At 51.4% G+C, this 26,633-nt stretch overlaps 10 protein-coding genes and 1 non-coding gene across 11 annotated transcripts in view; 5 read left to right on the top strand and 6 right to left on the bottom strand.

Annotated features, from left to right (window-relative positions):
• The first annotated feature begins 2,459 nt into the window (after window positions 1-2,459).
• Window positions 2,460-5,278, top strand: V8C40DRAFT_241693 (3',5'-cyclic-nucleotide phosphodiesterase PDE1). Its single transcript, XM_083215070.1, has 2 exons — window positions 2,460-2,962; window positions 3,450-5,278. Exons 1-2 carry the CDS (start codon window positions 2,918-2,920, stop codon window positions 5,049-5,051), a joined length of 1,647 nt encoding a protein of 548 aa, XP_083075121.1. The 5' UTR covers window positions 2,460-2,917; the 3' UTR covers window positions 5,052-5,278.
• V8C40DRAFT_241692 (flavin reductase family protein) lies at window positions 5,223-6,365 on the bottom strand. Its single transcript, XM_083215069.1, has one exon. The coding sequence runs from the start codon at window positions 6,277-6,279 to the stop codon at window positions 5,380-5,382; it is 900 nt and encodes a 299-aa protein (XP_083075120.1). The 5' UTR covers window positions 6,280-6,365; the 3' UTR covers window positions 5,223-5,379.
• An 877-nt stretch (window positions 6,366-7,242) lies between these two features.
• On the top strand, window positions 7,243-7,314 carry V8C40DRAFT_t89. Its single transcript has one exon. It is a non-coding gene; the product is annotated as a tRNA-Met (tRNA).
• Window positions 7,315-7,932: 618 nt separating this feature from the next.
• On the top strand, window positions 7,933-9,750 carry V8C40DRAFT_195860 (J domain-containing protein). Its single transcript, XM_083211911.1, has 3 exons — window positions 7,933-8,267; window positions 8,339-9,219; window positions 9,291-9,750. Exons 1-3 carry the CDS (start codon window positions 8,195-8,197, stop codon window positions 9,582-9,584), a joined length of 1,248 nt encoding a protein of 415 aa, XP_083075119.1. The 5' UTR covers window positions 7,933-8,194; the 3' UTR covers window positions 9,585-9,750.
• V8C40DRAFT_241689 (Alpha/Beta hydrolase protein) lies at window positions 9,721-11,641 on the bottom strand. The gene has a single exon (XM_083215068.1). The coding sequence runs from the start codon at window positions 11,353-11,355 to the stop codon at window positions 9,916-9,918; it is 1,440 nt and encodes a 479-aa protein (XP_083075118.1). The 5' UTR covers window positions 11,356-11,641; the 3' UTR covers window positions 9,721-9,915.
• Window positions 11,642-11,975: 334 nt separating this feature from the next.
• Window positions 11,976-14,077, bottom strand: V8C40DRAFT_241687 (uncharacterized protein). The gene is made up of 2 exons (XM_083215067.1): window positions 13,099-14,077; window positions 11,976-13,043 (listed from the first exon to the last, which is right to left on the bottom strand). The coding sequence occupies exons 1-2, from the start codon at window positions 13,641-13,643 to the stop codon at window positions 12,485-12,487; spliced, it is 1,104 nt and encodes a 367-aa protein (XP_083075117.1). The 5' UTR covers window positions 13,644-14,077; the 3' UTR covers window positions 11,976-12,484.
• Window positions 14,078-14,261: 184 nt separating this feature from the next.
• On the top strand, window positions 14,262-16,480 carry V8C40DRAFT_241685 (uncharacterized protein). The gene is made up of 2 exons (XM_083215066.1): window positions 14,262-14,457; window positions 14,740-16,480. Exons 1-2 carry the CDS (start codon window positions 14,335-14,337, stop codon window positions 16,078-16,080), a joined length of 1,464 nt encoding a protein of 487 aa, XP_083075116.1. The 5' UTR covers window positions 14,262-14,334; the 3' UTR covers window positions 16,081-16,480.
• Window positions 16,481-16,603: 123 nt separating this feature from the next.
• Window positions 16,604-17,833, bottom strand: V8C40DRAFT_264587 (TVP38/TMEM64 family protein; the record flags this gene model as incomplete). The annotated part of the gene is made up of 2 exons (XM_083219548.1): window positions 16,604-17,000; window positions 17,064-17,833. The coding sequence occupies 2 exons, from the start codon at window positions 17,831-17,833 to the stop codon at window positions 16,604-16,606; spliced, it is 1,167 nt and encodes a 388-aa protein (XP_083075115.1).
• Window positions 17,834-18,392: 559 nt separating this feature from the next.
• V8C40DRAFT_195749 (uncharacterized protein) lies at window positions 18,393-21,739 on the bottom strand. The gene is made up of 4 exons (XM_083211910.1): window positions 21,646-21,739; window positions 20,314-21,526; window positions 19,562-20,242; window positions 18,393-19,502 (listed from the first exon to the last, which is right to left on the bottom strand). The coding sequence occupies exons 2-4, from the start codon at window positions 21,228-21,230 to the stop codon at window positions 18,953-18,955; spliced, it is 2,148 nt and encodes a 715-aa protein (XP_083075114.1). The 5' UTR covers window positions 21,231-21,526; window positions 21,646-21,739; the 3' UTR covers window positions 18,393-18,952.
• Window positions 21,740-23,288: 1,549 nt separating this feature from the next.
• On the bottom strand, window positions 23,289-25,477 carry V8C40DRAFT_195737 ([Histone H3]-lysine-36 demethylase). The gene is made up of 4 exons (XM_083211909.1): window positions 25,080-25,477; window positions 23,676-24,860; window positions 23,443-23,625; window positions 23,289-23,385 (listed from the first exon to the last, which is right to left on the bottom strand). The coding sequence occupies exons 1-2, from the start codon at window positions 25,361-25,363 to the stop codon at window positions 23,693-23,695; spliced, it is 1,452 nt and encodes a 483-aa protein (XP_083075113.1). The 5' UTR covers window positions 25,364-25,477; the 3' UTR covers window positions 23,289-23,385; window positions 23,443-23,625; window positions 23,676-23,692.
• A 508-nt stretch (window positions 25,478-25,985) lies between these two features.
• Window positions 25,986-26,633, top strand: part of V8C40DRAFT_241672 (FAD binding domain-containing protein) — a 3,033-nt gene continuing 2,385 nt past the window's right edge. Inside the window, exons 1-3 of the mRNA XM_083215065.1 lie at window positions 25,986-26,134; window positions 26,287-26,341; window positions 26,456-26,529. Coding sequence (XP_083075112.1) covers window positions 26,090-26,134; window positions 26,287-26,341; window positions 26,456-26,529 — 174 coding nt within the window. The 5' untranslated portion in view covers window positions 25,986-26,089. The remainder of the gene's footprint in view (window positions 26,135-26,286; window positions 26,342-26,455; window positions 26,530-26,633) is intronic.

Below are 26,633 nucleotides of genomic sequence, written 5' to 3'. Positions count from 1 at the left end.
CATTTCCTTATTCATTTTGTTTTCTGAATTATTTATCTCCATAGTAATAAAACTGGCATTTTGACAACGGCAAGGGGAGATACTTGAAGAAACAAGTAGGTGAACGCATGTACTTCCTCTGTATCTCGCCATGATACTCAACAATGGCTGTAAGTCGCTTAGAACATTTGACCGAGTGAGAGATTTGTCAATTCCACGGACTACAAAGAAAGAAACCACCGCACGTGCAAGCCATTGGCTCGGGGTTATTCTGGGGTCCCGTCAATGCGTCCTTGTTTGCACATGCAAGCTCCATCAGGCTGAAGCCAACTGCAGGGGGGCCTGTCAACAGATAATACCAGTAATAGCACGAAGCATCCCATATCAGCCTGCTGCTCAACGGATACAGTGCTGGGGAATTGATGCTTGGCCCATGGACCCAACAAAGTCCCTGGGACTCGGCGGACGAACGCCGATTGCCAAAAGAGCAGTGCTGTTTTTAGCTGTCTCAAACACCTGCATCAGCAAGACATGTTGCAGCTCAGCCTCCCCACAAGAGCCGGGGTGCGAGTGGGTTAATGCACGTACGGCGTAGCTTGAGTCGTTTTACACTACACTACTGGCCGGAGCGGCAAGTTGGAGATCCAACGAGGCCAGATCCATCCGTGCTGATCAAACAACTGATCCCGCAAGACGTCAGTCGACTAATAAGTTAGTTGCTGTTGGCGCTACTGTACTGCTGATACAGGCGTGCTCTCGTATCTACATGCACCTACCATACCTTGACAGCTTACATGTCAGGTCGGCACCTGGCCGTATCTATTGCTACGGGTATGGATGGGCTCCGCGTACGGCGCTTCTTTGCGGCGGGACATGGAGGTCAGAATCAGCAGAGGCGTTTCTAGCCGGATATCGCTACAGTACTAATGCACTACGTATAGAGTTCATACCGTGTGCATTTCCGTTGACTGAGGGGGGCCTCGTGCCGTGCTGTAACTGTCAAGTCCCGGATTTTCAGAAGCTAAAAAGCCGCCACGCTTGTCCAACAGGCTTGATCGTTGAAGATCCCGGAGGTCCAAAGGAGGCAGTGTGCTTACCTGATCAGGCCATTGATGCCTCAGCGAAGCCTCTTTGTACGAAGTATTAATCTTACACGTAAAGTTGGATGTTACCTTGCCCGGTAATGAGAGGCCAGGCGCTTCCGTATCGCACAGAGTATAATGGGGCACTCGTGGTACTTCGGATAGCTGCATTTAGAAGGACGACGAGGAAAATAAATGCCATCCAAGGATCTGCACTTGCACCCAAGTAAAGTCGATGTTATAAGTGAGGTGCAATATATCGAGCGCGCAACTAGCAAGCAAAGCCGCAGTAGCGCCCAAACTTACGGCCCCGAGGCTGGGGGTCCAGCCCGCTGGAATGGCGTCTTTTTTTGCAACATGAGCAAGGGTTACATTCTCAGTTCCAATTGCTAATTTGGGGCAAATGGTGAAGCTGCCATGATGCGCGTATCACCGAGAACGCCTCACCTTTACCTGTGTGTATCGTCCCTGGGTGTCGTACGGTAAAGTAAAGTGCCTGCCAGGTACGTACTACCGGCGCATGCAGCAACTTTGAAGTACTTGGTACCATCAAACTCCTGGTGAATCTTGGGGCATTTCAGGTCCTCTGTACGGAGTACAGCTGCCTCCACGTCCTCCCAGGCGTTACACATTTTCCTTGTTCTCGCACGCCCCTCCCCTCCACCCCTTGCAACAGCATCGCGGCGACGCCGAAACTAGACGCGCTACGAGGTGACAATAACGACGCTAAAACCATCGAACGGACTGGACGGACAGCCTGTGCTGCGTTGCGCTGCTGCGATGCGATGCCGCTGGCGCAAGCAATCGGAGCCCGTGGGTGGGTTCAAAAGGCGAGCCGTGATCCTGCTCTCGGCCCTCGACGGCCATCTGGGCGAGAGACTGAGCAAACAGTTCTGCGCAGGCACGCGACGACGACGCTCATCACGAACCAGTCACAAGCCCGCAGCTCTTCTGTTTGGTGCCGTGCCACGTACCTGTAGAATCGGCGGCTCCGTACGTCAACGAGCGAGCAGCATAACGAGCCCGTGAAGCGATACAGTGTCTGTGTCTCTGCTGCTGTCTGCCGTGCTGCCGCGGTTGGTCCAGTCCAGCCCCAGGTTCGTGTCTTTGCAGTACTAAGGCACGAGAAAGCAGGATTCCCGGCTAGCCTGCCTGCCACATACGTACGTGCGTACATATCCAACTGCAGAGCGTCATCACATCTGCCATTGCATTCCCTCGGCGATTTACATATTACATATTGGTATCACGGCACATATCTGCGAACCAAGCAACGCCAGAAAAAAGATCCTTGGCGCCGGGGAGCATCGACTATTTGGGAGCCTGAGATAATTTCCCAATCTTTCCCATAATATTTTAGACTCTTCCCTCCCCCCTCAAGCAGACGAGAGCCTCGGTGCTTCTCCCACACGCCCCTCGGAAAACAACCACCACTGCCTCGCTCCGTCTCCTCACCCACTCTCACATCTCACCTTGATCTTATTTCTTCTTCTTCAGCGAACCGGCTAGTCAGGGCAACAAGCTCAAGTAGCGCCTCGTGGGGGGAACAAGACGAAATCGGTAGTTCTAGCCTCGGTCACGTGGGAGCCTTTACCGTCAGCGCCACTGGACAAGGAGAAGCCGAGATCAAGAACTCCCTCTTTGGATTTTTGCCTTTAAAAAACCGCCGTGGTATTCCTGCCCCTTCTGATTTTCTGGGGTTTGTCTCGTGTTGGGAGGCCCCTTGGAGTTTGGGATTGGAGATCGGCGTCGGCATTGAGCGTTGCGCGCAATCTGCAGACTGACTCGACACTATCGCGGCATCACTTGGCCATCGCGACTCGGCAATCCACCAAATCCTACAGCGCTTGTCGAGCATGACGGAGGGATTGTCATCACCTGCTTTGCAGGTAATCATATTGGTATGCTTCTTACTTACATTCTTTCTTTTTTCTCTCCCCTCAACCAATTTGATTTTATGCTTGCTTGCTTTTTCTCATATTACCCGAGTGCGAATCCCCATGACTTCTCATAAACCTCATTTCGCATCACCTCCTCATAGAGGCGATGCTCCGTCGGACTCGAAATTGAGAGCGCGCAGATCGGGTAATTTGGCCGTGGCATTTCCGATCGGGATGCGTCTGCCGCCAGGGGGTCAGTGCCCCAGATCAAGGGACAGCCAGCCAAACACCCCTCTGCATGAAACGTCTAGCTAGGTCAGCTATTTGTCTGGCCACAGTCGTTACCCCATTGGCACAGCTTATCGTGGGGCAGCTTCTCTCATCTGACAGCTCAGCTTACACGCATGCCATGAGACCATGTACCTTGTTCTGCACTCACTGGAAGCCATCACAACCTCTCACAAATGGATGCGCATCAGATATAGCATAATTGCTCACTCTTACACAGGGTTCGGGAGGTGGTCCCCAAGAGTCAAATGTAACGGCGTTTCTCGTTCGCTCAGTACCCCAGAACTGGCGCAAGGGTTCAATAGTGGCCGTTGATGGAGGCGTTCACCTGTCTGCCATCACTCGTCTCATCGAAGAGGCTTTGCCAGAGTCACCGCCGCCAACACCGACGCCGTCGTCTGTTCCTGCTCGCCAAATATTAACCACCGGTCCCTTTGCTGGCCTTGAACTGCCGTTCACCACGGCTGCGGCAAACGCTGCTCATGTGACACGCACCCTCGTCGACACCTATCTCATCACCCACCCGCACTTAGACCACATCTCTGCCTTTGTCATCAACACGGCAGGCTTGCCCGGTACTCGCCCCAAGAAGCTAGCAGGTCTTCCGGGCACTATCAAAGCTCTCAAGGAACACATATTCAACAATGTTATATGGCCAAATCTTAGTGACGAGAATAATGGAGCCGGTCTCCTGACGTATCTTCGACTGGTCGAGGGCGGAAGTCCTGCGCTGGGTGAAGGATATTTGGAAGTGTGTGACGGGTTGCTCGTCAAGACATGGAGTGTGAGCCATGGCCACTGCATGGAGAAGCACTCACACCGTGGTTCCTTCTGCCATCCAGCGCCGACTCGTCAAGGTAGCCAGGATGGGTCAAGTATACCGCTTCGACGTGATACATACTACCCGCATGTTCATGACTTTGCAGCTCAATTCGCCCGTCGCGAAACTTTCAACCATCTTTACCCCCCTACATCCTTCTCACGGCGCCAGAGTATGATGCCCCAGGCTGCGCTTGGCATTGCCACGCCCATATATGGAGGAGGGGGAGACTTTGAACCACGGCCATGCGTCAACGACTCAAGTGCGTACTTCATACGGGAAGAAACATACGAGCGCGAGGTGCTCATTTTTGGAGACGTGGAGCCGGATAGCCTTTCTCTCAGCCCGCGGAATCTACTAATCTGGCAAGAGGCGGCGCCCAAGATCGCATCCGGAAAGCTGGCGGCTATCTTTGTCGAGTGCAGCTACACTGACGCACAGCCCGACGAGCGGCTATTCGGTCACTTGAAACCCGCCTATCTCATCGAGGAGATGCAGGTTCTAGCAAACGAAGTAGAGGCCGCACGAAAGGTCCGTGCCCTTGAGTCTAAGAAGCGCAAGCGGGACGCCGAGGAGGACGCCGAAGTTCAGCGGAAGAAGGTGCCGGTTGTGACCATGCAGAGCCCGGGGTCTGATGACCCTGTATCTCCCAAGTCGGCCAATCCGTTCAACATGCCCAACGATTATTATTTCAGCGCCAAAGAATCCGATTCCGAGACACCGCACATTGCCACTCCTACTGGGGAGCTATCACTGGACGAATTTGCTGTTGACGGCTCGATGATACCGCCGCTCACGCCCGCCATTACTGCCGCCGCCGATTCTGCTATAAAGAAGCCTCTCGAAGGTCTCAAGGTTGTCATCATTCACGTCAAGGAGACGCTAGCAGATGGGCCGCAGGCCGGTGACTCAATATTGAAGGAGCTGAACGAGCATGAGCGGGGAGCACAGCTGGGCTGTGAGTTTATCATTTCCAAACCGGGCCAGAGCTTTTACTTTTGATACCTCACGGGCCACTTGATTTTCTCTCTTCCCCTCTTGAATTACTAGCATTTTCATGTTTACTTCATCTGGTTATAGGGAGTCCTTGGTTACGGGACGGTGGTTGGGAGGGGAGTCTTTGCTGACGATTTTTGCAATGGCCTTTGTTTTGAGGTCATCAGTATGATTGATATGACGAACACGTTTTGTATACCACTGCGTTTGAATAACACGCTGATTCTTTTTTATAATTTCTTTATCGTGCGGTGCCTTTACTCATCTGTGCTCATTAATCCGTGATGCCCCTTTTCTTCGAAGCAATCCTATACGCAATTAGCGTCTTTTGTCGTTATTTGCTCCCACTCAAGAGCTTCTCATAGCCTTCAGCGCCGCCAAGATCAGCCTCAAACTGCGGCCTTGGTATCTGCAGAAGATCAGTCGTCTTGGAGTAGATGACGCCTCCCATGCGACCCATAGGCCTCAAGATCTCGGGATAGAGCTCATCCTTCTTTTCGCTCAGTGCGTCATTCCTTGCCCAGAACCGAGTTCCTTCAAAAATGACTAGCCATGTGGACACTCTCCCAGGATTTGCTCTACTTTCAATCTCCTTGATAGATTCCACCTTGGCTTCGATGCTAAATATCGCCTCCTTGACTCGCGGCGCCTTGACAGTCTCACACGAATAGTCTGCTGTCAGGCCGGAAACGCCCCATTCAGACGTCCCGTAAGGAGCATCTATGCTGGTCGAGTTGGCGGCCTCGATGAAGTGCTCCGAGATGATGTTGATGACACACTCCCCAGAGTCACGCACATTGACAAAGGAATCCCTAGGCCCACTCGGGGGATGCGCAAAGCCGACAGCAAAGGTGGGCGGATCATGAGTGAAGACGTTGAAGTAGCTGAAGGGAGCGAGATTGGCCTTGGTGCCGTCGGCGGAGAGGGTGCTGATGAAGGCGATGGGGCGCGGGGCGACGGCGGAGATGAGGAGCTTGTAATTAAGCCCTGAGGCTCGATCCTCTGCTTGAGGGTCGATGAGTGTGTGGCTCTGGGCTTTTTCGTCTGGGTTGGAGGATGAGGGCGAGGCTGCGTTGAGATGGTTGCTGCCCTGGCCGAATTTCCAGTCCGGGTTGGGGTTTGGGCCTATACGGACTTGGTTCGGGGCGGTAGCTGAAGGGGCCATTGTTGATAGATATCGGACTTTTTGTTTAATACGAATGGATATAAAGAAACGACTACTTCGAGAGAGCATGGCAAAGACGAGAGAGGTTTAAAGCTATATATACGGAATACCTACTAGTATATATATGCAATCGATCGAGTCAAGGAAATGCCAGGATTCGGCAGTTGGTGGAGTCGTGGGGTTCGGTGTGTGGCGCCCCATGCCATATCAACTTGGCGATGCAGATAGTCGCCATCTTGATTCATAAGCAGAGACATGGGAGTGCCCCTTTCAGGAGATGCAGATAAGACGCAGATCCAGATGGTATGAGACGATTGGACATTGTTTTAACGAGGTAAAAGTTTCCAAACAGGCTGCATGAGTAATCTATCACTAACCACCCATTTGATCGATGGCTGATTCACATCTTGGAAATACGGCAATTGCTAATTTTGGAGAGATCTGGCATAACTAATGGGACCATTTGCCTATATGGGTACTAAGTATGGGGACTGCCTCGGTAAAATCTTTAAGAGGGTCAATAGAGGAAAATAGCCCTAGCGAATGCTATGCTTGGATATAGGGCTGCAGGGAGCATTGGCCCAAGCTCATCTACACAGTGACACGACCTTCTGAACTTTGTAAGGCTTAAAATGCATGGATGGCTCATTTCAAGCTTGATTGAAGAAGATTTACTCGTTGGAAACTTGGACGTTTCTACAGCAAAGACGGGAGGAGGTTTATATGGACATCATCTGTCGTACCCGTAAATTGTGCCATGCCATTAAGTGGGATGCCGAGCAAGATCTTTTACAGCGCACTATATAACCATATTAGAAGTCACCGCAGCTTCGTTACGAAACACCTATTAACACCCTTTGGTGAGAGAGTTATGTATCAAAGCCCAGATGAAAAAGAACAAATTCCAAATCGAGATTTGAAATAGGGCTTCTGAAAGCAAGATGCAACTTCCCTTATGTAAGCACCTGAGCGCTTCTGAGGCACATACCTATATATAAAGTTTTAGTGGTCCAGTGTTCAACAAGTTCACAAAGCAATTTGGCGCAGTGGAAGCGCGCCGGGCTCATAACCCGGAGGTCGCACGATCGAAACGTGCAATTGCTACTCGCTTGTTTCTTTTTTTTGCATTTTCACCCCGTTTTATTCTGCTTTCATGTTTCTTTGTTTATTTCATTCTCCTTTGTGCTTTTTTTTTTTTTGTTTCCTTTATTACATAGACAGAAATGAGTAGAAGAAAGGGGAAACAGCTGTTTACCCACTGCTTTGCTCCTGTTTTTATTGTCCAACAGACAATTCACACATCAAAATTCACCCAACGTAGTATATCGCCAGCATCCAGATTGCGAACAAGGGTTGTCTTCAGCCGCCCATTTGTTTTTTCCCCCGGATCTTTCATTATTCTTGATATTATTGCATTGGCTTACTATAACTGACTCTGCTCGTAGTTCATATTACACCGCCTAGTTTCTTATGGCCATTCAAATTCTAACTCTAGACCGCCAACCTGAGAATACAAAAGCTTCGTGGCGATTGGCAGCTGGGCCGTTTGCCTATGAATTGGGGTTGCGGGCCAGCCACCCCCTGGTCAAACCTTGAATTTCCTCTCACCTTTTTGCAATTGATTTGCTCTACATGCACAACACAGTCAATTGGCACGCGCCAAAGCCGCAGGCGTAATTTATCTAGAAAAAAAGAATAATTAGGGGTTTCCATCCAGGGTAGGGACAAGCCAACTGGCCGCTAAAAAGTCCTTGTACAACCACTTGCTGCAGACAAGTGCGGTGACTGCATGTGCATAGTACCTCGGACCCCCCTGTCATCTACCTGTGTTTAAGTTTAGGCACGTAAATCTGGCCTTGTTCACCGTCCCACATAAAAGCACGTCGATTCGCCCCCCTTCGAGGCTTTGCGACATCCAAAACACACGACAATTGGGAACTTGGGCTTCATAAATGCAAGGGTAAGCGAGTCGAGCCTTGCAGTCATGAAGATCGAGTATCTGGTTGTCGGGGTTCTATCCCTGCTGACTCCGCTGGCAGCAGCATGGAGCAAAGAAGGTACGGAGCATATTAAAGAGAGATCCCGCGAACGCTGGCCTTTGCAGAACTGACGAATCGGCTTTGTCCAGATCGTGAAATCTTCCGTATCCGCGACGAGATCGCCGCGCATGAAACCGATCCCGCGGCCAACTTCTACGATGTTCTCGGCGTGACCAATTCTGCCTCGCTGGACGACATCAACAAGGCCTACCGCAAGAAGTCACGGCTGCTTCACCCCGACAAGGTCAAGCAGCAGCTCGTCGCCGAAAGGGCCAAGACGGACAAGAAGAAGGGTTCCTCCAAGAAGCCTTCGCAGTCAGAAGTCCGCAAGGCCGTCAAGGAGGCGTCGGAGCGCCAGGCACGTCTCTCGCTCATCGCCAACATCCTCCGTGGCCCTGCCCGCGATCGCTATGACCATTTCCTCGCCAATGGCTTCCCGCTGTGGAAAGGAACCGATTACTACTACAACCGATACAGGCCAGGGTTGGGAACAGTCTTGGTGGGCGTCTTCATGATGGGCGGAGGCGCTATCCACTACCTTGCGCTGTACATGAGCTGGAAGCGACAAAGGGAGTTTGTGGAACGCTACGTCACCTTCGCGCGGAACGCCGCCTGGGGCAACGATGCCGGACTTCCTGGAGTCGATGCTCTGCCTACGCCGCCTCCTGCCCCTGCCCCTGCTCCCGAAGAGGATGAAGCTGCTGCCCCGCCCCAGCCTAGGAACAGGCGCGAGAGACGCATGCAGGAGAAGGAGACCCGAAAGGATGATGGAAAGTCCTCGTCCAGGAAGGCTCGCAAGGCTGTGACCTCAAAGAGCTCGTCGCAAGGAGCATCTGCCTCGCCCACTCCTACTGGTGTTCGCAAGAGAGTCGTTGCTGAAAACGGAAAGATTCTCGTGGTTGACTCTCAGGGAGACGTCTTTCTGGAGGAGGAAGATGAGGAAGGCAATGTCAATGAGTACCTTTTGGACGTAAGTTTCCAAAATAACCCCTCCAACCAGAGAACAGAGGAAGCAAATTGCTAACGTGCACACCTACATAGCCGAATGAGCTTCTTCAGCCTACGTTCAAGGACACCGCAGTGGTTCGTGTGCCTGTCTGGATCTTCCAGTCCACCGCTGGGCGTTTCTTGTCTAAGGGCAGTGTGAATGCCGAGACCGACGAGACCGCCGAGGAGGACTCTGACGTTCCCCAGCACACGCCCCCAAGCTCGGAATCAGCTGGCGAGGACTTTGAGATTCTCAGCAAGAGTACAGATTCTCTGAGCAAAGTGAAGACCTCTGGCGCTCAACAAGGAGGAAGGCCCGTTAAACGCAAGACCAACAAGAAGAAATAAATGCGGAGGAAGAGACCTGCAGTGTTGGGCAATGGCTGTTGATAATGGAGTTTTGATGAATGTGAAAATGAGACGATGAGCATTTTGTATTCCTTACGCACTTATCACTTTGTCATGTGAGAAAGGGGCCGGTGGATATGGCAATATGCCTGGTACATGATTCCATGATTCTATGGACTAAATATTTAGGCGAGGAAAGGGGGAAAAAAAATAGAGTGAGAATTCAATGACTGCGATGTATTAACGGACCAAGATATGTCGGTTTATGTGAAAACTCGGACCTTGTGCCATCTATCCAATCTCCTTTTTCTTTCTTTTCTTGGTCGAGAGATCAATCTATTACATCGTCTCGCAAGGAAAACAAGTTCTGCATTACTTCCTCGGCCTTTGCGCGCACAGCGTTGTGGTACATGACGTTTGTCTCAAACGTCTTTACGTTCTTGACCAGTTTCGCCGTGTTCTTGGCAAACTCGTAGTCCACATACATGTCAGGGATGTAAGAGGCTGCATAGACGGGAACTTCATTCTCGCGCAGCTGCTGGATATCATAGAGTGCCGGCCAGTCAGAGGTAGTGGCAAGTCGCTCAGCAGCAGCCTTCAAGGGAATGAGCTCCGGATAGGTGTCGAAGTGGAAAGGGAAGATCATCTCTCCCGAGAAGAGGAGCGGCTGGCCGGGAGCAGTGGACGAGGTGGCGGAAGTGTTGTCTCTGCTGAGCCAGGAGAACTGCGGAAGAGATTGGCCGACGCGGTGGGCAGACCAGTTGGAAACGCTGCCGGGCCCATCGCAGTAGATGGCCTCGTGAAGGATGGCGTAGATGATGTTTGTGTCGAAAGCAGTAAAAGTCTCGAGGGGAGCGAGAGAAGCTCGCGTGAGGAAGCCAAACTGGTCAAGAGAGGCCTTGAGCTGGAGAAGTATGGTGTGAACCTGATCGACGCCGCCGTGGCCGCCAAAGGCAATGCCGATAGTCAAAAGACGGGGCACCGTCAAGAAACCTCCTCCGGGCAAGGGGAGGCCCTGCTGGCCGCCCTCCTTCTCGATATGAGTGGCAATCTGGCGCAGGGTCTCTGCGTCATCCGGGAACTTTTGGTAGTAGGCGGCGTTGCGCTCGATGGTTCTCTGGAAAGTTGCCTCGTAGACCTGCTCGGCAGTTTTGCCAACGGGGGCAAGGCCGCCGGTCAGGAAGACCTCGCGCAGACCTTCAGGGTGGAGAGACAGGTAGGAGATGGCAATGAAGCCACCGTATGATTGGCCAAAGATTGACCACTGGGCCTTGTGATCGGGTAAGCCATCAGTTAAGAGCTTTCGAACAGCTTCGCAGTCGCGGACGGTGTTGTCCTGACGCATGAGCTTCAGGTAGTTTGTCTGGACCTCGACAGCGCTGGGTCCATTTCCTCCAGGCAGCCGGGCAAGCATCGCGGTAGAAACAGGAGTGCTCAGGCCGACACCTCGATGATCCAGAAACAGCACTTGGTAGCCGCGAGACAGTGCGGTGCGCGTCAGGGGGTGATCTTGCGGCTCCCGGTTACCAAAGCCCGGGCCGCCCTCGAGATAGACGATCCAGGGCTTGGGAGAGGGAAGCTCGTCGGGAGGGAAGATGGGAACCTCATGCTTGGTTGCGCTGCGGCCGAAGAGGGTGATTGATCCGGCAGATGGGTTGGCATAGTCTAGAGGAACCTGGAAGAAGTGCTCAGTGACGAGAAGCTGGCCAGGGACGATGTGGCTTTTGCTGCGAAGCAGTTTGGCCGCGGGGATGGCGAATCGCTGCAGCATGGTGGCGATGTTGACTTTGAGATGAGAACAGTGAAGATGAAACTAGGCAACTTTGTGAGCTTGAGCAGATCGAGGGCACGACTGAGTGCGAGGGGCTTTGGAAACCATCAACCTCACCCCGCCAAAGCAACGTCCGATGATGTGCATGTACTGACCTATGTACGACTTTGAGTACTATAATATAGCTCTACTTCCCTCACTGCAAGACTATTATGGCTCGTTCTTCCACCTTACTGCGGAATTTTAAGGACAAGGCCCGTTTGTATGTATTGACGGATTCTTATCTCCATTCGATGGCCGTCGAGATTACGAGGGGGTGGAGAAATTGGGTGTAAGCTGCCGTGTTATGTCATTGGTAGACGGCATGTGGCCCCTTTGGGCCGTTGTACCGACACAAACCATCAGCCCGAAAAGCTGGCAGTGAATCCGCTACTACCTAGTATTGATGCAATCTTATCTATTGCATAGGTATGCCACATGTGTTTGTTCTTGCGACTACAGTCCGGCTCATAAAGAGCTTTACCGCAGTGAATCATTGTTTCCCGTAGCTGTGATTGCTATGCGCGTGGTGCATATTCTGTGGTTGACAACTCGCTGTGCAATGATGTCATTCAAAGGTATCTCATGAAGATTCTTGTTCAAATTAGATTTCTAAATGTGTAACAATAACTATGAAGCTGGTGGTGATCCGGGTTCTTCTTGAAGAAGCCCTTTTACCTACAAAGTAGGCTCAAATATGAACACACTTGGTATCTGGATCTACAGGCAATGTCCTGTCTTCAAATATCAACCTGAAATGATGGAGTCGAGCAATGATGATATGATGTGTTTACAGATAGTCCTATTTTGCCAGTCTCCTTCCTTCTACCTCTCATTCCTAACAACGGCCTAAGTGGCCTTGTGGACTGTCTAGGTAGCTCCCGTCGAAAGGCAGTGCCTCCGCTCAACCTCTCGAACATACTCTTCCACCTCCTGAGGATTCAGTCCAAACGCAAGCCGTGCCATCTCATGTATCAGATCTTCATCAGCCGCAGGTAAACGACCGATATTCATAAAGCAGGCATATATCCTCGAAGCCGGGCTGTCGAGGGTAGTGGCGAACGACCCTCCCAGCTGCCGGCCTTTCCCTTCAAGTTCGCGCTCCGCATCCCGGAACTTTTGGACATATATTTTTTTGCGCAGCATCCTGGCGGCACACGTTACTGTACGCTATGTGACTCGGATCACGCAGAATGTCCCCAGTCGGGCTCAGTAGTGGGAAAGGCATGGGATAATGGATGACCTGCCAGGGTGCTGTCTGAGCGAATTCCCAGTCGATAATGGCAACGAAGTTGAAGTGCTCGTCCACCAGGATATTCTGTGTACCGAGGTCCATGTGATTAAAGGGAAAGAATTCCTCAGTGACGCTCCTCCCAAACAGATCGGTGGTCTCCACGATATCGAGAAAGACAAAGGCTCCCAGACGAGTGGCTGTATTTTTTGTTGCGGCATCTCCAAGAGCAGTGAAATAGTCAGACGCCTTTGAGAACGGCCCCAACTTCATAAGTTCTCCGGCAGCCAACTTCCCGATGATAGGGTCTCCAGTTTCGGAAACAGAGCAGATGGTGCCAATCTGGGGATAGGCCAAAGTCGCCAGCTCCGCTTGCACAGTTGCCCACTGAGCAATGATGTGTTCTTGTGTCAAGATCTAGGTCCATTTAGAAGCCCAATCTATCCATCGAGTCATCGAAACAGTTGCTCACCGGTAAATCACAGATATCAAATTCGACGTCTTGTAGAGTGTTTCCGTAGAATCCCTCTATCAGCATGTACGGAGCTCCAGCGATGGCAGCCTGTCGCGATCCCATGCCTTCGCAGGCGTATACACGCGGAAGAGAAACCGCGTTGAGCCTCAGCCGGACAAACTCCATGACCGCGATCTCACAATCAATCGAGTAGGCCACATCTTCCTCACTAACCGTTGCTGGGATGTCGGGGTGACGGGGCAGGCGAACTCTGGCAATGACGATGCTCTTGTCTTGCGCAACCATTTCGAAGCAGATCCAATACTGGCCAGCAGAAAATGGTTCGCTCATAGTGAGCCCCTGGCCCTTGATGCTTTGGGCATGGTGTATGAGCGCGCTCTTGTCGATTTTGGCCAATGCTGTCTGCAGTCGCTCTTTCATGCCATTGTAATTCCAGCCATCAAAAGAAGTCCATCGTTTGCTCGGTAACTCTCCCGAGGGCTTGCTTGCTGCCATGGAATAAATCTTATGAAATCGAGACTTCGATGGGGGGCGATTGTACATGTGGGATTCAATCTCGAGGCGCTGAAAGCAGATTCTGAGGCCCCTACCGGTGGAGGAGGATCATGACCAACAACCTGAGGCACGTTGGCTGTGATGTGTGGAATGACGGGACATTGGGATCCAGTGTCTCGGGTTGTTCACTTCCCAAACGATTCATCCTCACATCGGCGGTGATGTGTAAAAAAGCCCATCATGTCTGGGGCGAGGCTGTTCATTTCTCTTCATGTCTGTGACCACCACCAGGTGGTAACATGCCAAGAAGCTCTCAAATCCAGCCCCGCTGTATCGTACGTTGATGTTTATCACCGGCGAACCGAAGCTCCCGACCTTTGCCTAGCCTTGCCAAAATCATAGTGCTTCCCGGGTTGGATATTTAATGGAATTGACCCTAAATAGCAATGTGGTGAGTCCATCTATCATAATTGTGTCGTATTGTCCAGAAAACAGGTATGAGTACATGTGCATACATCATCGACAGGTATAATCCTTGCTGACGAATCATTCCCACGAGTTCGTCACGCGCTTTTGCGGCACCGCAACCCGCAATCGGCCAAAGCGCGCCCCGCTTCAGCCAGTTAAAACTCCGGCCTTGCCTCTGAGCCTCTTTTTCTTCTCCCTGTTTTTTCTCTTCCATTTCTGTTTTCTTTCTTCTTCTCGTGGCCAAGTCTCCAAAAAACTTGAGCCATCCGGAATGGCAGATTTTCATCTTACTCAGACCGTAGCGGACGCTTTCAACGCGCTTGCGGATGAGGTTCAGGTTTTGACAGACCGAAAGACAATACTCGAGCATAAGCTGCGTTTTGCGCATGAGCAGGTAAGCCTCAAAAAAAGAGCTCTCTTTTTTTCTTTTTCTTTTTTCTTCAACATCACTCTATGTGCCCCTTGCATACACACAGCCTTTTGGGGACTGCCAACATGATGAGATATCATTAGCTCTAGATCAATAGCAGCCAATGCTGCCGGGATTGACAACCTTTTTATCACTGATCCGCATTGTGCCCCTTTCATTTTTCATTCTAGCCCTGCTAGAGATTCCTCGAGATCGTCTTACATCTTGATATATTGTCCGTGACTAACACGTCGCCTGCTCTTATAGTTCCAGTATTTGGCCGATAAATATGCACCCGCTACACCAGAGATAGCCGAGACTTTGGCAAAGCTCCAGCTCCCAGCGCACACCTCTGTCGATGATACTTTGCCCGTGCCCCTTCCTAAGCAAAGCTCTCTGCAGTCCCAACACCAGATTGCTCTCATCATTCGTGACGGACGCCGCGCTGCAAACAAACTGGTCGCCTCATTGGGTGAAGCCAGTAAAACCACAGCATCATCCAGAGACACGCTATCTCAAACCTCCCACGTAGAAACCTCCATGTCGACTGCTCTGGAACAAGATTTCACCGTTGAGGGGAAGAAAGGCAACCTGCAGTGTCCCTTTGCTAAGGATGCCGCTGCTGGTGCCGACCAAGACCGGGAGCCTGAAACCGGCCCGGACTTGGCCCCAGACCACACTGAAGACCCTATTTGTGTTGCCATGTACGAAGAAGAGAATTCTCAGCAAGGCGCCGTAAACGGAACTCAGGCGAGCAAATGCCCTATCCGATTCTTAGACAAACACTCCCCAGAGGAGATTGCTCATTATGTTGAAACGCACAAACACGAGCTGCCTCGCAGCCACGAGGTCTGCGTGCGGAGATATCAACGCAACGAGGATCAGATTAGGAAATTGGATGCAAAGTATGGAAACATTGTGAGCATGATTGAAGACCTGAGCCATCTCCACAAGCCGATGCTACCTGACGAGGAGCACGCACGCCGCCCAAGCGATGCCACGAGAACTTCAGCAGATCGAGTAGAGAGTTGGGCGCACGCCGTCAGCTCAAGCACGGACCCAGAAGCCCCTGCTGAGCCGCCGGCCGACATAGATGAAGACCGACAAAGTCATTTCGATCGGCCGCTCAAGGAGGTTCGAGTAGGAGAATCACCAAGCCGCCCCTGGGGCATTTCCGTGCCCGTCTATCAACAATCTGGCAATGGAGGAGGCCATCCTATGTCGCCACCCCCTGCACCCGTGCGAATGCCGAGTCCTGTACAGAGCACCCAAACTCCAGCGAAGCCAGCTGGGAAATGCCCTTTCGGCCATGGAGCTAAGCCACCTGCTTTTACCGGTCTGAACATATCAACTTCACCCAATCCCCAGACTCAGAATGCTCCAGCCCCGAACACCGCCCAGGACCCGGCGCCTTACACCCCAACAAAGGCGCCCCATGAGCACAATCCTGTCCAAGAGTACCGTACTTCTATTCCGCAGCCTACCTTTATCAATCCAGATATATCGAAGGCGCCAAACGCTCCTCAAATGGTCTTCACCGGTCCTGTCTTTATTGGGTATCCAATGGAACAAGCCATTCAGTTTATGAATCAGTATCAACAACGTTGATAATCGACTTTCATATTGTCCTCATTTTCGACATTACTCTCTGTTACACTTTTTATTCAGCAGTCTTATTCGCAGATGACCAACCTCAGCATTGCTTGTTTACGATTTTAGTCTATTCGGTCGGTTCTCTATAGCGGCGGCGTTTTGGTTTTAATCCTTCTTGTTCTTTTCTGACTGGGGCAAAGATGATATTGCCCAGGGGCTTTTCAGGGGGTTTTGTCTACATGTTGGGTGAATATTGAGCTTGGGGTCTCTTTGATAACATGATTGTGAGCAAGCGACTATTTGATGATTTTACGACACATGGGGCTTGGGTTCGAGCAAGTTATAGTATAACATAGAATGGAACAAGAGCTACCGTATGCTCCGATTTGAATATTGATATTGATTTTTTTATTGATCATCCGATGACCTGCACGCCTCGGGAAACACATCAACGCCTGTGCTCTTATTCTATCACGTAAAAATTCGTTATAAACAAAATCATGACATCTTTTTTCATAACCCCTTGTCCGTGTGTAGTCTAGTCTTTATTCAGCTTTGTCAATTTCGTGGTAACGTCTTCTTCATCATCATCATAGGCATCACCCCAACCATCATCACCCTGGTTGTCCCACAGCGAAACGTCATCATCACCCATGACATCAGCCGCGTCCTCAGGGTCCATGAGGGTATCGTCAGTGTCCTCATAACCGCCGATACCCTCCTCGGCGGCATTGATGGTGGCCTCTTCGCGGGCGAGCTCCTCGGCGCGGGCCATGGTGCGACGGTAGATGATGAAGCCGGCGGCAGCGCCGATTGCGCCGCCGATGATCATGCCGGTGTAGTTGACGATCTTGTCGCGGAGAGGCATAGCGTCTCCCTGTTCGGCGATGATGGCGAGACGGCTACCGATGAAGATGTGGATGAGGAGTTTGGGCCTGGAAAGACAATGTTAGCTAAACTGGTGTTGTGACAAAGTTGTGACAAGAATTAAGTCTTACGTTGACAATGCTGTCGAGATGACAAATGACAGGGGCGATATGCTAGGGATCGTTGCAAGGAAGCCGTTGCTCAAGCTAAAAGGCAGCGGGCAGAAACGAATACCCGTTAAGTAGAGGATCCCGTCCCTACGCAGAACTTGGCCGAGCGCAACGAAGCGGTGGTCGTTCCCAATCAGCTTGTTGACATGGCCGCTCAAGACGGTTCGGCAGGCCATAAAGGCAGCCAGACTACCAATGATGCATGCTGACGCAGCAATGGGCCAGCCGTTGGGGAATCCGTACACGAAGCCAGCGATAGTATTGGCGGTCGAGTATCCTATAATGGGCGGAACCGAGGTGACGAAGATAAGCATAAAGGCAATCAGCCAGCCACCAGGAATCTCGCGCCACGACTTTGACACCGTCGCCAGCCAAGCAAAGAAGGCCTCTGAGTACAAGATGGACAAGATGATAAACGTCCACCCCAGCAAAATGACGAAAACAACGAGCGACCGCTGTAGCAACGACAGCTTCCAGAACGTTGCGTACATCTTCTCGCTCCATCTCAGATATGTCGTCCATTGGTCGCGCACCCAGCCCTGCGCCCCCGATGATATCCGCTGCGACCGCGAGATGCTTCCCGAGAGGCGATGGCTCGCATCCCTGCGAGACCAGCGCTGCGGGTGCGGGAATCGGGTTTCCGACGAGGACAACGGAGGAGTCTCCGACGAGGGAGAGGAGGGTGTTGGAGAGACGCTTTCGGCCCTCGGGGGCTGGTATTGGTCCGCCATTCTTGAGATTCTAGCTTGGGGTTCTGCCTATTTGGCCTTGTTGTTTTCGTGGTCGTTTGAGGGGTAAAGCAGCTCGGTGCAAGGATATGATCTGTATATCCGCGATGTCTTCGTACAACCGAATCGAATAAAATAGATGTCGTCAAAAAGATGCAGAAGAAAGGATGAAGCCGGATATGCGAATATCGAAGACCCCCAAAATATTATCCTCTATCCACCTAGCTCTCCATTCCGGATCCAACAGAAAGACAGAAATATCGTGTAAAAAAAGTCAATGTTGGTTTTGAGTTGGCTGGCGGATCGCTCGGTCGATATTATCGAGATCGGAAGCGCTCCGACTCGTATTTCTCCCCGCAGCGAGTCAAATTCGTCAGCGCACAATCAAACTTAAGAAAATGCGAAAGAGAAAAGAAGAAGAAAAGGCGATTAATTGAATTGCGATGGACCTTTTGCGAGGAAAGAGAACGATGAATCAAAGAGGATTCAAGGGTTTGGCATAAGCTTTGGATTCCTCGTCATCTATCGGTGGCGGTGTCGCTCGATAAGAAGGTACCTCGCATGTACTTCTGCGGCCCATCTTTCAAGACCCTGAGTGCTGGTACCTGTGCGTGCACCCCATATCCTGTGCCTGAGGCGCTGTATTCCCCCCAATTGGATGTCGACGGGGCGTAGCTCAAGGAACTGTACTTACGTCAGCCCCACTGTCACCTTAAAAGGCTTTAAAGGAACGGCCCTTGTTGTATAGTCCACCAATGGGAGCTGCTTCTGTAGAAACGTTGCGAACCGTGAGACTAGGAATTGCTTGATACATTGGCTGTGTCAGCCAAAATCATGCAACCGCCAGTAAGTAGGTAGACAGTCAATATGTATGTGATGATGCTGTCAAGCGTGTATCATCATGCTCTGTATTGGCTGGTGAATAATGACCGCTAGCAGCGAGGTATACAACAACACATCATTCACACAAAAATCGACGTGCCGGGACAAGAGTGTATAGTTCAGTTCTTCATGAGATACGCTCTACCTAACTCTCTTCCTCCAACTAGGTAGTCCTTTACGCTGCCTCCTCCTTTTTTTGCATCGGTTTTTAAGTCTTTTACTTCTTTAGTTCTCGCGTTGTCATCGGCGGCCGCTTGGACCCTTGGGAGGGTCCCTGACCAGTAGTCTGACTTTGCCATCACCAATCTCAACACCTTGGCTAAGGATGTCGACTGCGGCTTTGTCTTCGTCGGCCCCATCTCTCGCTAGTGACTTGTCCCAACTGCTGGCATCCACTCCCAAAATGCCGCCCATGCTGTTGCGATCTCCCGGCACAGAAAACTCACGGTACGCATATCGCCACTCATTCAAGAATGCACGGATTGCTTTCCCCACCTTGTCCTTGCCGTTCTTGCTGTGGTGGCCAGTTCCGGTGATGGCGTAGACAGGCCTACCTCCCTTTTCGTTCTCTAGGAGGACCTTTTCCAAGTACTCAACGGCTTCTTCTGGATGAAGGCCGTGGAGGTCGACGTATACCTCTGACATGCCGTCCAAATTCTTGTTTCGCTCCTCGTAGAGTTCACGGGCGGCCTCCCTATGAGCCTTTCTCATCAAGTCATTCTCGCTTTGGCCACGGAGACTAAGGGCCTTGGCGGCTCGGGCATCGTTGCGGTTCCATGCTTGAGCAGCGCTGAAATTGTTGTTGTTAGAGCTTCAATCTGTTTTGTTTCCAGAGCTATGTAGACATACCTTTGCAAAAACTTATTCCTGAGGCCGCCATGCTTTATAGCATCTTGGCGGGCCTTGAGATATGCTTTGTTGGCGTGCTCTCCGGTTTCCAGCCAAGGAATGTGCTTGGGGCTAGGAATTGCGAGCGCTGCAGCGCTGTTTTCGCCATCTCTGCCGACAGTGCCGTTGCCGTTGCTAACGGGCTTGCGCACCTCCAGCCTTGGGGATGCGGGTGGGTTCATCTTGACAATATCCGCCAAAGAGCTGGGGGTGCCGTTCTCCTTGTGGCCATGCCCTCCTCGCTTACCGTGATGCTTCTTCCCTTGCTTTGCAATGGCCGATCCAAGAGATGGGAAGGCCTCGTTGTCATCAAGGGCTGGGGCGACGGCATGGTTTTCTTTGACCTGATGTCGGCTTCCAGGCCTCGATCTAGGTCGCGGGCTCTCTGCTCGCAAGGATCGCAATCCTGGCGATGAGCCGATTCCAAAGGCAAAGTTGGGACTACCAACAAAAGCTCCATGCTGATCGGAGTCACCAGACTGCAGGGAGGGAAACGAGTTCATATCCTGAAGCATCAAGCTGCTATGGCTCCTGGTAGGAGTATTCGTGCCGCTCTCCAGCGACATCTTGCTCACAAGCTTGGTTGGGTCATGCGAGAAGATGCACGTTTCGCCGGCCAGGCAATTGCCCATGACCCAGTACCTAGGTTGATAACGTTAGCAGGTTTTGACTTGGAAGTATCCTGTATGAGTTTGTGCGCTTTCTGCACTTACTTGCACAAGTGGTTGCTGAGGTCATGACTGAACCGGCAGTCTGCGCGCAGACACTGGCCAGTCGACATGTAAAATTTGCAAATGACGCCAGCCTTTTGGTTCACCGGGGTGGACGGGCGACCCTCTGCAGATATTGACTTGCCAATGAGAACGTTCTTGGGCTCATCAAGTCGTACGCCGCCGTCTTGCGGAACCTCCATCATGGACGTGATGGTTGCACTCAAATCGTAGTTGTGCGCCGCAAGGGCTGATTCGATTTCGTCATCAGTTCTCGTATGCCCCAGGATTGACCTGAGCATATCGTAAGGCGACATGTCAATTTGCTGCGAGGACATGGACGAAAACTCAGGGGCGGCGGCATTGAGGCTCCTGGTAGTGCCCACAGACGAGGACAGACTAATGGTGTCATCATTGACCAGCCAGTCAACATTCTCGATCTGATATTCTCCGAGAATCTCGGTAGCGGGGGTGGGGTCGCTGGCAAACTCATATGCATTGAGATTTGGGCTATGGGGGATCACGGGGGTCGCAAGGGCCAGGCGAGGAGAGGCTCGTGGGGATCCAAAGGGAGAAGCTGTGACCGATTTGGTCCTGCCAAAGGTAGCGGGGATGTATCCAGGCGGCGCAAGAGGACTAACGGCCAGCCGTGGCGAGCCTGACAACGGAGTGCCACCCCTCCACGAAGCTGGAGATGGTCGTCGCAAGATGGTCTGACGGATGGGAGGCGGTGACGTTGAGGTCCCTCCGCATTCACGCCATCGCCACATGACATCGAGGATGGCGTTATCCAGAGACATGCCAATCAGGTTGGTTTCTTTTTTGAACAGCTCCTCTATTCTATCCGTCTTATCTTCATCTTCGAGCCTTGGGTCCTGCAGGATGGGCAGGCACATCTCGTAGTGCTCGTCTAATACCATGGTTGCGGTTGGTTGGACCTGGCGAGACAGACCAACTCGAATACTAGAGTATGTATATATATATGTTGCAGGTCGACGAGGTGTTCTACTCGGTAGAGGATCGTTGTCAAGGCAAGGCTAAAAGATCAACGCTTGCGATCGAAGTGGTCGTAATATATATGGCCGAATGGTGGGGACCAGTGCCGAAGAGTAGAGAGGGAAGCAGGAGCTCCGAAAGTAGTTATAAATAGAAGAAGACAATGAAGCTGAGAATCAAAGCGCGGACCGATTATAAAGAAAGAACAAAGCACAAGCTCCTAAGAAGAGGTGTTGTCAGTGTTTGCTGAGCAATAGGCAAAGTATGCTTTCATAAAGGTCCGATTATCAAAGCTTCCTAGGGGTAAGGTAGCCATGTATCAGAGTCACAAGCACTCACAGCTGCGAAACTATTACGAGACAAGGATGACGATGAACAGTGAATCAAAACTGGGTTTATTATAGACGGGTGAAGCCGAGAATCGAAGAAAGAATCGAAGAAACAGAGAGGCCAACAAGCGGACACAAAGGCGCGTGGACGGTGAAGAAAGGGCGGAGAAGGGCAGCGACGAAGCTTACATTGCGTCGCAAACCCTGGCCCAGCAAAGACAGTTTCGTAGAGAAATCGTGCGCCGCACTCGCTGTGCCGATGGCGAGCTGCTATATCGTCGCCCCCTCCAAAAGGCCCTGCTCCGGTCAAGGCAGAGGATGGCAGAGGATGGACAGACGGCGAGAGAGATGAAGGAAGGGTTGACGCTGACCAGATGGACGAGACTCGCGACAGGTCTATGGTGGAGGCGAAGTTGGTGGCCCGCCCCTTGTAAGGTGGCCCAGTAATAAAGCCGCTAGCTGCCCGGGCGGTCCTTCGGGGGGGTTTTGGGTACCTAAAGGCTAAAGCTGGACAAGGTACAGGTGCTTTGGAGGGGGACTGCCGGACACTTCTGGGGTATTTCTTTGTGCTTCTGCCACTTGTTCTTGCGGCCGGGAACTTGTTGGGACAAATCAAGTTGGAGCAACATATCAATATCGATTGAAACAAAGCTGTGAAGAGCCGCAATGGCGTGCTTATGGCTGCCTTGTTGCTGTTGCTACTGCTGCGGTCAACGGATGGTACCTTGAGCGCTAACTTCCTTCACGTACTACTCATTCACTGTCTTATTACCTAGCTCCAATGTGCAGTTAGATGGAGGCGTCTCTGGTCTGTTCTCTATGCTCTGTGCTGTACTATGGTGGCCATCTCTCCTCTAACTAGGTACTAACCCAGCTCCCCCCCTTTCAACCAGCAGCGTACTGTAGTCTAGGTAGGTCAAATATCCATTCAGCAGCACAAAGCAGAGGTCCAACAGCTACATCCATGGCCGCGGACGCTAGAGGCTCTTTCGCGGGTGCTCTAGCATGAACAGTCACAGCTAACCTGCGGTGCTAACAACAGTAGTGCCGAGTCAGTGAGGTGCCAGTCCTGGGTTCCGCCGGCGGTGATTGGAGGGAGGCAGATTACATGGATGGACTTGAACGTTGCTTCTGCGGGTGGCTTCTCTTGCTGCAACTCACTCGGAAGCTGTGCTGTGTGGTGACGTGGTCGGCTGTTGCTTTGATGTGGGCATTTCGAAGATTTGATTTGCAACCAGAAGTGATCCCCCTTAATCCCACCCGCTACTACCACTTGTGCCGCTGCAGGTAGTGCAACTATTTGATACCCTCTAAAGGTCATCCCCTGGACCCTCTGCCTGAAACTCTCCAGCTCCATCCCATCGAATCTTACGCCTTGACATCTGAGTAAATCGGGTGATTAGCGTCTGCTTTCTTGGAGCCCAAGCGCCAGTTGATTCACCCCAGTCCGGCCAGCACCGGTCCAGCTAATATCAACCCCAACTCGGATATCCAGCCCAGCACCTTCATTCGCATCTCCGTACTGCTGCCACTTCTAAATCCGCCCGCATGGCAAACGGCCATTCCGAATCTTATCCCCAATTGTGCCTCGCATCAGCTGTCAAGAATCGGGGCAAGGATGCCAGCTTTGATTCCATCTTTAGCTCGTGTTCACTATCACCTAATTGGCAATTGCCCGCAATGGCTTGGGCAATTACCTGTATTCACTGCCAGCGCCACAGGTCTCATGGAAATTAACCTAGGTATATCCCTATTCCGCGATCAATACTCTGTAGTCAACATGTGTCAGGGATGCCTCGTTGCTTACAAAATAATCACATCACAAACAATAGAGGAGCCATGCAGAATCAACCCTGTAGAGCCCCGCAAAGTTCAAGTTGTCGTGCATACATGCCCAGTGCGTTGTACTCCGTATACCCACACCCACCAACGATTCCTCTATCTACATGCCGATACTTGCAACCTATAAATTGCATGTTATATGCGTATACTTGCATGTCAACTCTCAAGATATTCATAAATCGTAGATATAGTGCCCACCTATACATAGACTGCCATTACGGGATCTCATCATCATCATCGCCTCCAAACCCAAAGCTAAATCCTTCTGCTTGCTCTTCATCTCGTCCCACTGCCGTATCCCACTTTCTCTTTTTGCCATTCTTCTTATCAGCCAGTTCTAGTGCTTTCTCCAGAACGTCTGGGTAGTCTTGCTTGAGTCTGGCTGTGAAAAGGCCAAAGGGATCTTCTACGTCTCGCGAGAAGCCAGAGACTTGATCCGGCTTGTCCCTTAGGAACGACAAGACTTCGGAAACTAGGTTCAGGCTGGGAGACTGAGGGACGAAATTTTGTGTCAGCGCAATGCCCTTTTCAATGTTCACCACGAGATGCCACCATCCACTCGGAACATGAAGTATTTCTCCAGCATTGCAGATGCCCTCAACACACTCAGGCATGTGTCTCGCCTCGTCGTGGAACGTGAGCAACCACTCAGCAATGCTTAGGGGGCTTGTCACTTCGCTGCTGTCTGAAGATACGTAAACTCCGGGTACCTGGGCCGTTGGCGGAAACATGATCCAGTATTTAGCCCCCTGAATCACGGCATTCCACGCACTCGTCCCGTTGGGATCCTTATGGAAAGTAGATCCGCTTCGTTCGGGCCCGATAATCAACCACCGATGAGCCGGCCGCTCGTCTCCCAAGACCTCGAAGAGATCCGGTCCGAAGCAGTCGGGCCGCCAATATGAGGCACCCTCTGAGTGTCCGACCTTGAGCTCCATCTTCTCAGCGAATTTTCGATCAAACAAGTAGAGAGGGCTTTCGTCTCTGTTCCGATTCATATAATCACAATACTGTGAAAATGTCCAGTCCACTGCTTCGGCACGAAACTCAACGTCGGCGAACTTGTCGAGTAAGGAATCAATAGTCCATTGGGAGTAAACTGGCCATTCTTGTATGCATTTCGTCAAGACAAAAGGTTGCTCAGTCCATCTGTCAGCATACTCTTCATATGTGAGATTCTCAAACCGGCGAATCTGATTAGCTTTTGGTATCCCTGTGACATATTTTGCCAGCTCAATATTGCTGCAGGCAAAAGGTCGATGTAGGACATCGGAAAAGACGTTGCTACAGTCAACCTTTGCTTGTCGATCACTGTCAAGGCCCAAGACGGTCGATCTCCATGATCCCCGCCAATTAATGGATGAGGAGCTCGTTGACTGAGATCTAAAGTTCATTCCACGTTAGCTTGTGCCATCACTGACTTGATCCTATGGATCACGAATTCCTGTTGGAATTATACGTGACTGTTGAATATCGGGCACATATAAACAGATTTACTGCGTTACCACGGAGATAGAGATGAGTTGCTTGGGACGATAGCGTTTTTTTCACGAGCACACATATGGGGTATGTCCACACAAGGAAATCATAGCTAAAACTTACCGAAGATAAAGGGCTTTCCATAGTTCTTCGGAATGACAGAAGGCATATAAAAACTTGCATGTAGACCCGAGGCTCAAAAGTGAACTTTTGTCGAAACCCTCGAGAACAAGGGCAAGGATCTCATCGGGTAAAACTGCCCATGTGCCAATACTTCTTCGGGCATTCGGCCCCGTGGCAAGATACTGGTTTCCCAGGGGTTTGACTCCGAGAGGGTGAGTTGGGATTGAATCAGAATGGCTGTCGCCAATTGAGTCGCTGGCTTCGTGTGAAATTGCTGAAGGCATGATGCTATTCGCGACAAAGAATTGACCGATTTTTGGGCACTGAAAACCCTGTTGTGCAGAATTCGAGCTGAAAAAAGCCAAGTAAAGTGTATGTTTTAATTTGGTCAAGTAATAAGATGATATTTGCTATTTCTAGCAAAGGAGATCAAGATTTTTTGGCCGTCAAGTACAGCTGGTCGTGTGGTGTTGACAAAAGTTGTTAGTGGGCAGATTCTTTCTTCTCTGCCCAATGACTGCTGTCGTGCCGAGTAAAATGGGGCCATCACAGCCAGAATATAGGCACAGAGAGGAAAGAATCCCGTTTTGGCCACCTCAATTCTGCGATTTGTGTTTTAAAAAAGGTTGTATTAGAACTAAAGTGGTATATGATTTTACCAATTGTTTATCTAGGCCGCTGCTCAATGATTCAGAACATTTATCGACCCGTCGTCTTATAGACTGCTTCGCGCGGCATCACAAGCATTGGTACGTACCGCCTAGCACCAGCGTTCAGCCCGTCTGCTTCCCATATCCTTACTAATCCCGATCCCACTACAAATACACAGTCTCTGATTGGCCCAGATAGCCGAGGACCGACACATGCTTTTCCGAAGTCTCCATCGACGAAAACGTGACATACGCTGCCAAACCTCCAAGCATTGCCGAGCTGTCTGTGTAAAGCCATTGCTGCTTCAAATTTTTGCGCGGACGCAGCCTGGTGACCCCGGATTTCTTGCTTCGCTCACAATGGCATCTTCTATGGCTTTGAGGAAGTTGGCCTCTGGCTCTTCGGTACGTAACCAGAAAAAAAAACTGCGAATCGGCTGCCCCTCCGTTACTCTGCGCGCAAAACGGATCGCCGGGCGAGCATAGCTTGGAGGAACCATGAGCTCGATTGGCCCCTTTTCTTTATTGCAGCTAGTTGATACTGACATTGACCATAGTTTTCGCGATTTGCCAGGAGCCAGCTTAGGAACTTCTCATCTACCCGACCGGCAGGTAGGTCCATTCCGTTCCGAGAGCTACAATTTGCGATTTCGCGATTCCGATCGAATATCACGAGAGGAAAAGACAGGCATGCGATCAGGTGCTGATATATGTTCTTAAAAATAGCCCGCATTATCACAAATGGACCTTTGAGAGCAAAGGAAGCTTCCCCCTTTGTTAGCTCCAAGTACCCCGTCATTGTACGTCGGGCGCCGGCGGGGGGGGGGGCGCGCCGGGCGGGGGCGGGCGGCGCGCCCGCGGCGGCGGGGCGCGGGCGGCCCGGGGCCGGGGGGGCGGCGGCGCG

The sequence above is a fragment of the Trichoderma camerunense genome, assembly GCF_050948025.1.
Source record: "Trichoderma camerunense strain CBS 138272 chromosome Unknown V8C40scaffold_6, whole genome shotgun sequence".
Taxonomy (NCBI): domain Eukaryota; kingdom Fungi; phylum Ascomycota; class Sordariomycetes; order Hypocreales; family Hypocreaceae; genus Trichoderma; species Trichoderma camerunense.
This window is presented reverse-complemented; position numbering and strand designations above follow the sequence as displayed.

Bases quoted from the DNA above. Each gene is read 5' to 3' on its own strand.
- V8C40DRAFT_241693 (XM_083215070.1), top strand. From the start codon at position 2,918: ATGACGGAGGGATTGTCATCACCTGCTTTGCAGGTAATCATATTG. The intron at 2,963-3,449 runs GTATGCTTCTTA...ACTCTTACACAG, and splicing joins CTTTGCAGGTAATCATATTG to GGTTCGGGAGGTGGTCCCCA.
- V8C40DRAFT_241692 (XM_083215069.1), bottom strand. From the start codon at position 6,279: ATGCTCTCTCGAAGTAGTCGTTTCTTTATATCCATTCGTATTAAACAA.
- V8C40DRAFT_195860 (XM_083211911.1), top strand. From the start codon at position 8,195: ATGAAGATCGAGTATCTGGTTGTCGGGGTTCTATCCCTGCTGACTCCG. The intron at 8,268-8,338 runs GTACGGAGCATA...GGCTTTGTCCAG, and splicing joins AGCAGCATGGAGCAAAGAAG to ATCGTGAAATCTTCCGTATC. The intron at 9,220-9,290 runs GTAAGTTTCCAA...ACACCTACATAG, and splicing joins TCAATGAGTACCTTTTGGAC to CCGAATGAGCTTCTTCAGCC.
- V8C40DRAFT_241689 (XM_083215068.1), bottom strand. From the start codon at position 11,355: ATGCTGCAGCGATTCGCCATCCCCGCGGCCAAACTGCTTCGCAGCAAA.
- V8C40DRAFT_241687 (XM_083215067.1), bottom strand. From the start codon at position 13,643: ATGTACAATCGCCCCCCATCGAAGTCTCGATTTCATAAGATTTATTCC. The intron at 13,044-13,098 runs GGTGAGCAACTG...TAAATGGACCTA, and splicing joins TTTGATATCTGTGATTTACC to GATCTTGACACAAGAACACA.
- V8C40DRAFT_241685 (XM_083215066.1), top strand. From the start codon at position 14,335: ATGGCAGATTTTCATCTTACTCAGACCGTAGCGGACGCTTTCAACGCG. The intron at 14,458-14,739 runs GTAAGCCTCAAA...CTGCTCTTATAG, and splicing joins TGCGTTTTGCGCATGAGCAG to TTCCAGTATTTGGCCGATAA.
- V8C40DRAFT_195749 (XM_083211910.1), bottom strand. From the start codon at position 21,230: ATGGTATTAGACGAGCACTACGAGATGTGCCTGCCCATCCTGCAGGAC. The intron at 20,243-20,313 runs GTAAGTGCAGAA...TTATCAACCTAG, and splicing joins CTCAGCAACCACTTGTGCAA to GTACTGGGTCATGGGCAATT. The intron at 19,503-19,561 runs GTATGTCTACAT...CAACAATTTCAG, and splicing joins AGGAATAAGTTTTTGCAAAG to CGCTGCTCAAGCATGGAACC.
- V8C40DRAFT_195737 (XM_083211909.1), bottom strand. From the start codon at position 25,363: ATGCCTTCAGCAATTTCACACGAAGCCAGCGACTCAATTGGCGACAGC. The intron at 24,861-25,079 runs GTAAGTTTTAGC...AATGAACTTTAG, and splicing joins TGGAAAGCCCTTTATCTTCG to ATCTCAGTCAACGAGCTCCT.